General features: G+C 42.3%; 1 protein-coding gene across 1 annotated transcript in view; it reads right to left on the bottom strand.

The window, feature by feature from the left end:
* Nucleotides 1–3,169: 3,169 nt before the first annotated feature.
* The window catches only part of LOC108791873 (inter-alpha-trypsin inhibitor heavy chain H3-like), a 59,356-nt gene continuing 47,634 nt past the window's right edge, over nt 3,170–14,891 (bottom strand). Inside the window, exons 16-20 of the mRNA XM_018562477.1 lie at nt 10,335–10,448; nt 9,344–9,548; nt 8,772–8,944; nt 4,118–4,229; nt 3,170–3,322 (exon numbers count right to left, since the gene is read on the bottom strand). Of these exons, the coding sequence (XP_018417979.1) occupies nt 3,184–3,322; nt 4,118–4,229; nt 8,772–8,944; nt 9,344–9,548; nt 10,335–10,448 (743 nt within the window). The 3' untranslated portion in view covers nt 3,170–3,183. The remainder of the gene's footprint in view (nt 3,323–4,117; nt 4,230–8,771; nt 8,945–9,343; nt 9,549–10,334; nt 10,449–14,891) is intronic.

The raw sequence follows: 14,891 nt of genomic DNA, 5'->3' as shown, positions 1-14,891 counted from the left end.
CGGCCAATCAGCATGGAGCCGGCTTCCCGGCCAATCAGGAAGCGGGCTCATTACTCGCCGCACAGATTCCTGATCGCACGGTAAGCTGGTTCCATGTTCCCCTACGGCACTGCCGGTCAGAGGAAAACTTCCTCTGACCGGAGGTTCCAGTATCGGAGCATTTGGGCGAGTACGAGTACTTGCCCAAATACTCGGTATGGGCACAGATAACGATACTAGTATTTCAATGGCCCCTGTTCACGCCTGACCAGCAAAATGCCAGCAGGAAAACGCCAAATGTCTGAAAAAGTACATGAGCTTCTTTGCACAGTTAACAGTGCGTTTTTGTGCCATAGACTTCAATGGAAATGCCCGAAAACATGCGACAACCATGTTGCACATTTGCGCAAAAACGATGCCGCCTAGGTGTGAACCCTAAGGGCCCATTCACACCACATCTAGATCATCTCCAGACCAGACTAGATTGTTTCCAGACCCAAAATGCATCCTAATGTATCCCTATGCTATTTCTGCCCTCTGTTCACACCAGAGCCGTCCGTTCCAGACCAGACCAGAATGTCGCCTTTTTTTCTGGTCTGGAATGCACTAGAACTGCGGCAGGTTCACACCATTTTCCGGACCAGATCTGGTCCGGAAAATGGTGTGAACCTGCTAAGGGAAGATAGAACACCCTAAAAGTTGCTGCTGCAGATGTGCAAATCAGAAAACTCAAGCACAATAGTTTGAACCCTTGATTAAATCACATGTAAGTATTTTTAAACATTCTGTTTGCTATGAGTAAATACATAAAGTATATATTGGATGAGGTACTGACCTGGAAAGTATAGAACACGTTGGCACTAGATGCATGAATAATAACTCTTACAACATACACCTTTAGCATGGGTCTGCGTCATAAAAGGGCAGCACTGCCACCAAGTGTTAAACAGCTGTAACTGCATTAGTGAAATTTCAGGGCTATTCACAAAAGGGTGAAGAGTTTGGAGAAGGCAGAAGAAGTGAGCAATTTAGGCCAATATTGATAAAATAGCGACTATTTTGGCCCAGATTGTTCTCTTCTCCTGCCTTCTCCTAACTCTTCACCCTTTAGTGAATAGACCTGTAAGATGTTCCAGCTGACACCACTTCTTATGTTAGCCCCTATGCTGTATCGTTACTTGAAGCCACCTTAAAAAGGTATAAATCAAATATTCCAGGGCACATAATAAAAGTGAACCTGTTCAAAGACAAAAGCATACACTTTCAATTCCCCCATCCACGCTAAACAGCATGGATGGGGGAATCTCCACTGCTGGCTATTGTATCCTGACAGCCAGCTCCTGTGGCTGTCAAAATGCTAAAATATTGACTGCAGCTAATTGGATGCAATCAATGTCCAGCCAGCAATGCAAATGCGTCAAATGTTAAACGCGCAAATTAAAAGAAACACGCTTACGGTACCATTATTATTAATGACACCCCAAATACAGTCAGGAAGGCGCGCAGATAAAAAACACGGAATGCATGTTGCAGATTTTTTTTCCCCATGCTTGCTGCCCCCCATTAAAATCTATGGGGAAACGCGGCAAACGTGGAAAACAAATGTGCACGAATGCACTCAAATGTGCGCGGACATTACGCCTAGGTGGAAATGTGGCCTTAAAGATGCATTTTCTAATTTAGTCCCTCTCGGTGGGAGGGAAAATTAAGGATGGCTTTACAGCTATCTGCTTTCATTTGTGTTTTTTCATGTGTTTTTATTGTGCATTTTCTTGACTTTTGTGCTCTGCATCTAGCGAGCTGTGAGAAGATTCTGACATTTTCCAGATGTAGCTGGGCCAAGACCACATAACCTGTTGCCAGAAGTGGGTCCCAGTAACCATGTATTTGCAGCGCTCGAAAAAGCACCTATCAGGCGTCATTATGCACTCCCATTGGCTTCTATCAGCCCCTCGATGCACATTGATGGATGAAAAAGCATGAATTAACTATTTTCTATTATGCACTGCAACGCATATATATGAACAAGACCCAATGAAAGCAATGGGATGCCAAATAATGTGTGTTTTAAGGAGTCATAATGCAAACATTACAATTCATAGGTGTGAACAGGGCCTAAATGTTCTGTATGTCATGCTCTACATGAATTTAAAGCCAATACTTTTTGTTTTGTTTTGGTAAAAGGGTTAAAACCTGTGTCAGGATTTTACTGGTACAAAAACAAAGGTTTCCCAGCACACTTACCAGCTAGCCTGCAAATTAATTACACTGTCCAACTACTAGGGTAAAAAAACAGGTTTTGGTTGCACAACTTTTGCAAAACAGGTGGTTGCCGCACTGCCCTGTCAAGGCCCCTCTGTGTAGGGCGGTCCTAACTCTAATCTATGAGAGCCTCCATCTTGGAGCATATATAGCAAAGGATGAATTGGGTGCAGGTTCACCAGGAGGCAGCCCATACCCCATTAAAGGCATAGGGACACACCAGAAGCCCAGCACATCACAAAGGCCATTGAAGCCCCCACATTTTTGTTTTTGTACTGTATAAAGCCCTTCCATGTGTACCTTACTTTAAAAGCTAGTTATGAATTGATGTGTGTTTGCCATTTGTTTCACTTGTTGGATTTGGTGTGGTAACACACTGGGGGCTTCAGCTGCCATTGTGATATGCTGGACTACTGTTGTGCCTTTGTGCCATTAAGGAGGAAAAGGATGCCTTCTGGCGAACCTGCAATTCACCCTTTGCTAAAAAATCTGGAACTATGCTTTGCTATGTGAATATTTAATATTATGTGTATATATATATGTATACTGTATGCATACACACACACACACACACACACACACACATACATATATGTAAAGGAGGCCTTTCCACTGACTTTTTACCAATTGTCAGTTTAAAGGTAAGGTGAGTTTTCTAATGAGTTGGTAAGGGGAAGCTCCACTGGATGCCAATGTACAGGGGACATTTTTACTAACAACCAATGTAAAAGCAGCATTTTACCAACTGCCAATGAAAAGGGACAATTTTTTACTGACCATCAGGGTAAGGTGGGCTTTTCCACTTACCATGTGAAGGGGCATTTTTGCTTCTATAATGGTGTCTCACAAGGATTGCACTAATTAGTAATTATTTATTGAAAACCAAAAAAAACAAACAAATATGAATACAGAATTATTTCTGAAGAGGAGAAAATCCTTTTCCTAAGCGATGCTGAAGATATCGGGTACAATGTAGTCTTTATGAGTGCCGTCAATCAGTCCTTCTGCATTGGAATGTACAAACCAGCAAGGGACCTTTTTACCTTTCCTGGGATCACTCCTGTAATCTTTTTGTGAACCCCTAAAATGATAAAATAATGCAAAGGCTTATACGTCTGCCACAGTCCTATAAGACAACATTTATGTAAATTATTGTGCTATATTTATTTTTAACAGCCATTGACAACTGCAAGGAGAGAGCTCCTAGCAAGAGCATACCTGTAGCACCCGAAAGCATACGTGTCCAGGATAATTCTAAATGTCAAAGTACAGGGGTCAAATCTCATCTGAAAAGTCCTTAGGAAGGGCGCATAGCGGTTGCCGCGTGGCCCCATTGATTTTAATGGGGTTACAAGTACCTTTTTTGCGACACGATGCACAGCTTTTTTTTTAGCAGTGATCGTGTTCAATTGCATGGGTGAAATCGCGGTGAGAATCAGTGAAATCCGCCCGGCACGACTGGGGTGCCATTAGAAAATTATGGCACCTCTAGCACGATCGGCTGCGGTGTACACCTCCGTGACTGTGCCCAAATCCGCGTGGTTTTGTGCACGATTGCCGCGCGGCCAGGAGTCGCCCAGGTGTGAACCTAGCCTAAGTCATAATTTACAGAATCACTGGCTGCCTTAGTGGATAGATATCCATAGAACCTATTTTTTACTCTGAGCCATTGTTGTTGATTTACTAAAGGAAAAAAAGCTGTTTACTTTGTAAGTGAATATGAACTTTTTCGGGACAGATGTTCTTCCTCAATACAGTTTTTTAGGTTTACGGTTGGCCAATAAACCAGTTTTCACATCACCCATAATTTCCATGCTTTCCAACTGCTGCAGAGCTTATACTAAGCTATATCCTATCCACACACATCTCTTCTTACCTTGTCACTGTCAGTAGCTTGTTCTTCACTTTCATTGTGGCATCTGGTTTATCAGGAATTTTTGTTTTGTGGACATTGGAAATTTCATAATCAATCCCATGGAAAAACTGGCCTAAATATAATAATAATTATTATTATACAAGATTTATATAGCGACAAAAGTTTGCAAAATAAGAAGACATTACAATTACAATACAATTCAAGACAAGATGGTAAGGAGGACCCTGCCCATGAGGGCTTACAATCTAAAAGGGTGGGGGAAGTGATACATGAGGAGGTAGCAGTGTGGGGATGAAATGTTTGAGAATGTGATAGTTCAGTGGTTAGGTTGAGGTGGGATAGGCTTCCCTGAAGAGATGAGTCTTTAGGCATCGCCTAAAGGCAGTCAAGGTGGGAGATAGACGGACAGGTAGGGGTAAAGAGTTCCAGAGGATGGGAGAGACTCTAGAGAGGTCCTGGAGGCGAGTATGGGAGGAGATGACAAGGGAGCTGGAAAGCAGGAGGTCTTGGGAGGTGCGGAGGGGACGATTAAGGTCATATTTTGGGACAAGGTTTGAGATATATCCGGGGGCAAAGTTGTGGATGGCCTTATAAGTGATTGTTGATATTTTGAATTTTATCCTTTAGGCGAATGGAAGCCAGTGGAGGGATTGGCAGTGGGGGGTTGCAGACACTGAGCGGTTAGTCAGGTGGATGAGTCTAGCAGCTGCATTCATGATAGACTGAAGGGGGGGGGTAGCCTGTGTAGTGGTAGGCCAATGAGGAGGGAGTTGCAGTAGTCAAGACGGGAGATTACAAGGGAGTGGATAAGTAATTTAGCAGTTTCATTGGTGAGGAAGGGGCGTATTTTGGAGATGTTACAAAGGTGAAGGTTGCAGGATTTGGATAGTGATTGGACGTGGGGAAGAAAGGTGAGGTCAGAGTCAAGGATTACACCTAGCACCTTAGCATGAGGGCAGGGATGGATAGTTGTGTTCTCAATGTCAAGGCAAATGTTGGGGGAAGGTGCAGGGGCGGGAGGAAATATCCTGAGCTCAGTTTTTGATAGATTGAGTTTTAAGAAGTGTTGTGACATCCAGACTGATATGTCAGTTAGTAGATTAGTGACACGCAAGGACACTGAGGGGGAGAGTTGTGGAGTAGAAAGATATATTTGAGGGTCATCGGCATAGAGATGGTATTGGAAGCCATTTAAAGTTATTAACTGACCAAGAGAGGCGGTGTAGATAGAAAAAAGAAGGGGTCCAAGGACTGAGACTTGGGTAACCCCTACAGAAAGCGGAAGAGGAGGGGAGGATTTAGATTTGTAGGTGACACTAATAAGTATAAAAATGTGTCCAGGTGATAAATGGTAGCCTATGGTTTATAGCATAATCGTATAATTATAGTGCACCTATTTAGTTCTTATAATGGAGATCATATAGTCAGCAACAACACTTAGATTTGCAGGAAAAATTCCAATTATTATATTATTAAACATAATTTAACAGTTTGCGCAGCACATTACAATATAAAGTGAGACAACACAGTTACAATACAGTCCAAGGCAAGAGGGTTAGGAGGGCCCAATCATGAGAGCTTACAATTTGGATACAAAAGGCACTGTGTGGGAATGAGTTAATGGAAAAAGTAATATTTCAGTTGCTAGGTAGAGGTGGCATAGGCATCCCTGAAAAGATACGTTTTCTGGGATCGCCTAAAGCCACATAGAGTAGAAGATAGCTGGACAGGTTGGGATAGGGAGTTCCAGAGGATGGGAAAGACCCTGGTGAAGTCTTGGAGAGGAGCATGGGAGGAGGTAACGAGGGAGCCAGAGGGCAGAAGGTCTTTGGAAGAGTGACTGTTTTGGTGATATTTTCAGACAGGGTTGGTGATGTAGTTGAAGTTGTGGATGGATGTGGATGGATGAGTGAAATCCAGTAAAAGGATTGGTAGACAGGGGTGGCAAACACTAATTGGTTGGTAAGGTGATGCTCAGATGGTATTAGGTGTGTCAAGAAACATTCCCCAGGCCATTACACCACCACCAGCAAGTACTGCTCACACAACATATGATGGATTCATGGGCTCATAAAAGATATGCTAAATACTGACCCTACTATCTTATTGTCATAGCAAAAATTGAGACACATCACACAGGGAACATTGTTTTAGTCTTTGGTGATCTCATCCAATCTTGGTGATCTCATACCCCTTTTAATGGTTCAAGTTGTTGTAATGAGTGGTTATTTGGGAAGTTGTGGACTTTATTTCAATCCATTCCCATCTCATTACTGGCCACTCTCCTTAACAAGGTGTTTTTACCCATAGAAGTGCCATCCACATACAGATATATTTGGTTCTTTGTACCATTCTCTGTAAACTTTATAGATGGTAGTGCATAAAAATCTAGGGAGGGGGGGGGAGATAGTACATATGAAATCACACAGGGAGCACAGATAGAGACTATAAGGGGGAAGTTGTTAAGACACACATTTATATATTTGGAAGATAAAAAGATATGGGTAAGGGAATTTGAAGCGAACGATATTATACAGATAGAATTTAGAATTGACACAATAATGTAATTTAGAGGAGAGAGTGATTAATGATAAAGGCAACGAGTGTAGACGAGGGGGGGTGGAAATAATTAAATTGTTAAGACACACATTTTAATTTTTTGAAGAATAAAAAAGTATGGGTAAGGGAATATGATGTGAGTATCACACAGACATAAAGTAGAAGTGTCACATAAATAAAATAAATGAGGAAGTGATTAATCATAAAGGGGAATGGGAGGAAGAGGGGGATAGAGATAATTGGAACACGTAAGAAATAAGGAGCTAGACACAATACACATAGTGGTAAATATAGGGAATAATGAGGAGGAGGAAGTGCAGTTAGGGGGATGTATGTATGTATGTATATATGTGTATATGTGTATATACATGTATACATGTTTATATGTATGTATGTAATATACATGAAATTATTTTTATTTCATTTTTTTTTTTTTATCATGGCATCATTCAATGACAGCTCAACCTCTTTAGCAGGTCTGCACACATTATGTATTTGGTTTTAGCTATATCATTCATTGTGTGACTATTTTTATTGAAGATGAAACCTACCTAATAAATAGTATATGTAGCGTTGTTTAAAGCCCAGCTCCAGGCATTTTTTTAAAATAAATTAGCCTGGACTTAATACAATACAAAATGAAGCTCTCAATGCAATCTCCAGATCCTTTCCTCATGTAATCTCCAGATCCTTTCCTCTGCATTAAGTCTTCTCACTACCAAATGGTGCTGCTGTTGTGAATTGAATGGCTCACCAGTGGTGTAACAACCGGGAGGGTGGCCGGTGCGCTGGCCCCGGGCGCAAAGTGGAAGGCGAGCGCCCGGCCACAAATGGCACTTTTGGCTAAATGCCGAAAGTGCCATTTTCCTGCCGTTTTCTCGGCACAGCCGTGATTTCTTTCCTCCCTGCTGGGAGAAGAGAAAGTGACAGCCGGCCGAGCGCTGCGGGAGGAGACCGCCGTGATCGGCCGGTATCGCCTCCCACACCGCTCAGCCGCCTATCACAGTGCGGCAGAGCGATGTGGGGGCGGAGACAGCGCTGTGACAGGAGGCTGAGCTCTCCTCCGTGCATCGCTCACTCAGCCTCCTGTGACAGCGTGTCAGAGAGGAGAGTGAGAGCAAACACTCAACGATCAGTGATTGCTGAGTGTTTGTAGATAATTGAGGATATGGTATGGTTACTGTATCCTCAATTATGAATTAATGGGAGTGATCTACATCACCTCCTGTCCATTCATAGTTGTAGTTATAGTAAACACACTCTGTTCTCATGTTATCAATGAACAGGAACACTCATAAAGGATTCCTGGGATGTGGGGGGTACATTTCTGGTGGATTTTTATATAATGGGGGCAAAAACAATTCTGCCCCGGGCGCCCATAACTCTGGTTACGCCACTGTGGCTCACAGCATCATTCTGCTCACCTCCTGAGAGCCCTGGGCTGGGGGTATATCATCCAGCTGCCCTGGATTCACAGAAAAATGCTACTGGGAGTGGTGCCATGACATTTTTAGAAAAGAATAATCAAACTGGATTTATTTACCCTTCAGAACAAATGATTAAGGAGGGATATGCTCATCATGTATAAATACATAAACAATACATATAGCAAACTCCTTAAAAAGTAGTTTACCTTCAGGGCTCTGCAAAAGACACCAGGGCACTCTTTGCAACTGGAAGTTGACCCCTTAAGGAAAGGTTTCTTTACTGTAGGAACTGTGAAAATGTGGAATAGACAACCACTGTAGAGAGGTCCAACTGACTCAAAAGATTGCTTAAAAAATATTGAATGCTTTATATCCAAAAAAAGGCTGGATAAGGGGGTCATTTAAATTATTCTCATCTTTTTTAATATTAAACTGCCCACTATTTGTTAGCAGTCGCTGTATCCATTTTTGTATTATATGAAAGCCACTTAAAATTGAGCTTAGTTGACCTTTGGAAATAATCAATGATGATCAACAAATGATCTGGTCATATGTAAAACTAAATATAAAGTCCACAATTGAAGAATGCTAACAGAGTAATATGTAGCTGTTTGCATACAAGGGTTGATAAAAAAATGAACTCCAGTATATAAGTACAGTCACCTTACCTAACAATCCATGAACATGTGCAGAAAATTTATGGTCATCCAAAGTATAGAATCCTAAGAAATCCATGTGCAGAGGATCATCTTTCAAAAACTGATGTAAAATAATGACGAATTTCGCCCCTTCTCCAAATGACAGTGTCATATTGTTTTTCTTATGTATAACCAGGTTAAGCCTGCAATAGAAAAAAAAATATCTTGTAAAGTAAATAACAAGTTCTAGTTTTTGCATAGCCTGCCTAGGCCATGGTCTAGGGTGGTAGAACTTCCAGGAGGGAGTCACAAAGCCACCCAAATATCACATTACCTTCCTCTGTACAATTAAAGGTCCAAGAGTACAGGTAGTTTATGGTGTAAGACCTGATTGGATTTTGTGCGGTTAGTCCAGTGGCAGGATAAGGTGATAAGGTAAGTATACTACAGATGGCAGTGAGTTTTGTGTTAGGTGTTTCTTTAGGAGACAAGTTAGGCTACAGTTAAGGGGTTTACTTTCAGTTGTGAGGTTGAAGTTAGGGCTAGGTTTTTAGAGCTGGTGCTACAAAAATCATACAAATAAATAAAATTTACTTCTATACCCTTTCTTCTTGACCGATGTTGTCTTCTCCCATGTGTATTCCTTCTTGTTTTTGCCCAACATGATGGTGATTGTCTCAGTAGTCACCTCAATTCTCAGTTTCATCTCTCTGTTTACGAACCCAAGTTTTCCAAAATAGGTTTCATTTGACATCACATTATTGCCTATTTTCTTCTTTCCAATAATTTCCCCATTGACTGCAATACCTACAGCAGATAATTTAATGAAGTGTCACAATATTCCATTTCAATAGCATACAAAGGTTAAATTGGTGACACATTACAGTGAAATGACTGAACAAGGTTAGGTTGAATGGCACATAAATAATCAAGGTGTTTTGTGTTAAAAATGATTCAGTTCACATGTTGAAATAATGATAATGTGTGGTAGAAAACTAGCAAAGGTATGCTGCCATGGGTTACTGTGTCCTAAATGTGAACAAAACTGTATAACCATACAGGTTATAGTGGATTAAAGCAGTTAAAGTCTAGTCAGTCTCTACAATAGAGGACCCTACTTAAAACAGAAGGCATTCACATGCCTCATTCCATCAAATATTTTAAAAATAAGAAAAGTAGTTCTCATTTCACGAGAGTAGTTGGAGCCATGCAAATCATGGTTTACATACACTGCACTGATGGTGGCCAAATAACCTGAACCAGCTGTTTGCAGTTTGGAATGAATGCCTCTATAATATTAAGCTATACTTGCATCATACACCAGTGATTTTGGATGGGCATCTGGCCGAAAGGGTGAAAAAAATTATTTGCATGACTCCTCCCACTGTCTTGAAATGAGGATTATTTATTTTATCTTTGAGATATTTGATGGAATGATACAAGACTGTATGAAAGTGAGTAGATAAGCTGAAAACATAGACCTGGGTAGACCATCATATTCTATGCAGCAATCAGTGTAACTGTATAATCAGAATCTCTATGTGTACATGTCTACTGTGACAAACACAAACGGTCACATAATGTATAACATACCAAGTCCTTGATCCTCAACAAGATTTAACACCACTCCAGGCTCCTCTTGTATGTTAAAGCACAAAGCATCGTTCTGGCTTGGAACATTTATCACAAAATGAGGATCAGAATCAACTGTCAAAACAAATTTTATTGTAAATGTAAACTCTGTAAAAACTGAACTTTTTTCTTGAGTTTCAATCCTATTAGACTCTAATAGATAATGGCTGGTGACTGTTCATTTAAATACATTTACATAGGGTTATTAACAGGGAGGTAGCAAAGAAAGGTTCCAAACATTTTTTTAATATCTTACTGCTCATTTCAGAGGTGCTGGATAGTGGTATTAGTGGCTCTAAAATTTAGGCCATCCACCATAGTGATCTACAGCAGTGTCTTCTTTTCCTTGGTCATAATTGGTGTAATGGAATGAAATGATCATGACAATGATCACGTATTTCCCTGTTCGGCCGACCCGAAGTGCAGAAGGAGTTCGACTCAGCCGATCCAACATCTGGATCGGCTGAGCCGAACCTCCGGCAGGCTGCTCGCTGCTGTTTGGTCTATTCTTAGAGATGCCGAACAGCAGTGAGTGAATAGCCAATTGCCACCATATAGGCCATCCACCATAGTGATCTACAGCAGTGTCTTCTTTTCCTTGGTCATAATTGGAAGCCATAGCTGGTGTCATGGAATGAAATGATCATGACAATGATCACGTATTTCCTTATCCATCTGCCCAGAACATGCTGCTATAGAGATCACATAGTCCACATCGCACTTGGTTGTCAACAAGTGTTGGCTCCAGAAACCATTTTTTTGCCGCTTGCGGGAAAGTCAATAAGTCCAGAGAGTCCCGGAGAGCGGACCGCATTAACAGCTTACCCCAGTTCTGGGGAGAGGCGCCATCGGAGCCATAGCGTACAACAGTAAACATGCCATTAACCACCCTGCTATCCCACATAACAACAGAAACTGGTGAAATAGCTTGATATCCCAAAACCTGTTAAACTAGGTAGAGTATTACTCTATACTCCCACGTGGGCATTTTGTAAGACAAAACTCGAACAAAGTCTAGCTGAGGGTATACATTACCGTACCGCCCCTGCAGCTCCCTACAGGAGCAAGTACATCCACAGCTGTATACCCTCTCAGTCCGTGTGACATTCAGGCCAATGGCAGCGCCGTAAGGGCAGCGCAGCGGCGATGCCACATTAGGATATAACAGTACCGGATGATGAAGATGGTAGCCTCAGTCCCGATTATCCACGCATGGAGTCCAGCCAGTCCGCCGCTGTAGCAGGATCCTCAAAAAACTTGGTAGAGCCGGCAAACTGCACCCTCAGTTTGCTAGGATAGAGCATGCTGTATTTCAGACCTTTGTCACGGAGATGGCGTCTGACATCCACAAATGAGCGCCTCTTTCTCTGTAGTTCCGGCGAAAAATCAGGAAAAAGCATAATGGTGGCATTTTTGTACCTCAGCTCCGACTCCCTTCTTCTGGCAGTGGCGAGGATCAGATCCCGATCTCTAAAATTGAGGAAGCGGACCAAAAATGGCCGAGGAGGCGAACCAGGAGGTCTGCGACTCGCGGGCACCCGGTGGGCGCGCTCCACTATGTAGGCCGCAGAGACCGATTGGAGATCCAAGAGTTCCTTAAAGAACGCCTCAGCAAAGGCGGTAGTATCCGGGCCTTCCACCCCCTCCGGGAGCCCCACTACCCGCACATTATTGCGGCGTAAGCGATTCTCAGCATCCTCTGAGCGTGCTGTTAACTGCTCCACTGAGCTTGGCTGGCTCCGCCCAGCTGTCAGAAGCAGGCTGTCGGCCGGCCAGTGGCCGGCCGCTCGGCCAGCTTCGGCTTTCACCTCGGCTCAGCCGAGCCGAAGCATATGCCTTCGGCTCGACCAAGCCCCCAGGCCGACTTTGGGAGCTGTACGGGCTATAGTGAATAGCCCGTACAGCAGCCCTTCGGTTCTACTGAACCGAAGTGGTCCTGGGGCCAAAGCTAGCCGAAGGATTAGCCGAAGCTATGGCTATATCCTTCGGCTGCTTTGTGAATAGACCCCATAGTGTCTCCATGTACTTTTGTTGAGCGGTACATGAAGCAATTTCTGTAAAGAACACTATTGAAATGAACCACTATAGTTTATAGCTGTATTAGCACTGGAAGCTGGCATTATACATTTACCTACACCAGCCTTCAACTATATGCTGCAGACACATACCAGAGAACAGATACTATGCCAGTTCTCCCCTATAAAGGAGTTCTTTAATCACAATAATGTTCCTGTTTAGGGCAACTAAGGGAGAAGTGAGAACCATGCATGGTTAGTCTCTGCCCAAGCAAAAGCAATAGTAATTTGGTTTTTTGCTTGATCTTTAAAACACTTTAGTGATACTGCACTGCCTCATATACATTGCATTATCAGACTGACATCTTATGTTTATGGTTCCCTTGACTTAGATATATTCCCTCTTCAAAGTCTCAGTAGGGAAGATCTCTCACATCTATAAAATTTCCCTAAAAGATTTACAACTCTTGCCAAGAACAGGTACTGGAATGTCCTACTTTGTTTTCTTCGCTTGCATTTCTCTTATTATTGTCATGCCTTGCTGATAGCATCCCTGCACTACTAGGTCCTTATCCAAGGGTAGACCTTGTAAATGTTTGGAGGTTGTTTCTAGAATTACTCACTTTCCAATGTCACACACACATGCTAGACCAAGGTCAAAGCCATTAATGGCAATATAGTGGACGTCTAAACAAACATTTCCAACTTAGATGACAAGAAGATGACATGTTCCAGGCTATACCAATACATGACAATATGAACCCTTTAAGACCCAGTTACATACAGTATATATAATAAAGGCTCTAATATTAAAAACTAACAAGTATTAGATCATGGCTCTATAAACTCATTTGTGTTATTTTTTTAAAACATATGTCAAGACAAAATTTAAAAAATACAAATTCAGTACATCTCTGCAATGCATGCACATTTTCCCAAGCGTTATTCCTTTAAGGACTCTCCAAGTGCACAAAAATACCTGTTTATGTGCCAGCAATGCACTTGACTCTTAAAGTTAAAGGAGAACTATGTCAGTGTTTTTCCCCATAATTCTCCTTAGGGTAACGGGAGGAAACAAACTACCGTCCTCCCATTACCCTAAGCTCAGTATACCACAGCTCGCGGTATACTGAGACGCTGCAGCCGGAGCAGATCCCGACTTAGAAGACGGGATCCGCCCAGCTGCGTGAGTGACAGCTGGCTCTGCCTATCTAGAGGCAGAGCCAGCTGTACCCGCCCCCTCCCCCATCCGTTCCGCCAGTCAGCGCTGGCAGATCGGAGCGGGGAGAGGTGAATCCAGCCCCTCCCCCTGTCACGGCAGAGAGCCGTGACAGGATTGAGAGGTGAGCGAACCTGGTATGTGTTCGCTCACCTCCCGATCTACTGAGCCGACCTGTGACAGTCTCATTGTCACAGGTCGGCTAGAACTATGAGGTGAGTGAAAAGCACTCACCTCATAGTTCTCCTTTAAGGTGCCCATACACCTTACAATTATCTGCAGATTTTCTGTGGTCAGATGGAAAACGTGCAACAGATTGACCCAGGTGGAGATTACTCCATCCACACATTTAAGTGTAGATGGAGGAATCTGTTGCACCTTTTCCATCTGACTCCTGAAAATCTGCAGATAATTGTAAGGTGTATGGCCAGCTTGACACTATTCGCAGGAGTTAAACCTTAAAAATGCATCCAAGTATACTTGGAGTGGTGTCTACTTTACAACACTCGCAGGGACCATGGGCAACAAATGTACCCACCCTCCAGAAGGAAGGACAGTTTCTGCACCAATCCAGAGATGATTTGAGGATCTACAGATAATTGATACACAAGCTACATGTTTGTTAATAGTTAGGGCATTTTAATGCATATTTAAGATTTAACTTCTGTGTTCAGTGTCATTTTAAGACCTGTTGGGGGCTGACAGCTTTATGAGAGAAGAGTGGTGTCAGCCTACCCAGGTGTCATTTGCTGAACTGCGCAATCACTCCCACTCTCAGATCTCTACAACAAAAAAGGCTAATCATTCTGCAGTCTAAAAAAATAACTAGCAGGGTCTTTCAAATAATGCAAGAGAGTTTGCAAAAGACACAGGACAGTTTTGAATTTCTGACAAAATCAAGTTGTTTTTTTAACTTATAGATATAGAAAACACTTTTAATGTATATTTATTAGACCAAAAGGGAGCAAATAAGAGACGTTGATTGTTAGGGTTTGCACTTTAAGATATCATATGCAGAAAACATACACAATTTTTTTCACTAAAGGGTGAAGAGTTTGGAGAAGGCAGGAGAAGTGAACAATCTAGGACAAAATAGCTCATTTGGAAAAAATTCTCCAATTCAGCTCACTTTCCTGTTCAGCTATGTTGTCCTAGATTGTTCACTTCTCCAAACTCTTCACCCTCTTGTGAATAACCCTGACAGTGTTTAAAGCATCCCTTTTGGCAATCACAATCCATATTTACTTTGGGTCGCTACATTTTTTTTAGGTCTGCAGCTGTTTA

Source organism: Nanorana parkeri, unplaced genomic scaffold (assembly GCF_000935625.1).
Source record: "Nanorana parkeri isolate BGI_ZX_2015 unplaced genomic scaffold, ASM93562v1 scaffold579, whole genome shotgun sequence".
NCBI lineage: Eukaryota > Metazoa > Chordata > Amphibia > Anura > Dicroglossidae > Nanorana > Nanorana parkeri.
This window is presented reverse-complemented; position numbering and strand designations above follow the sequence as displayed.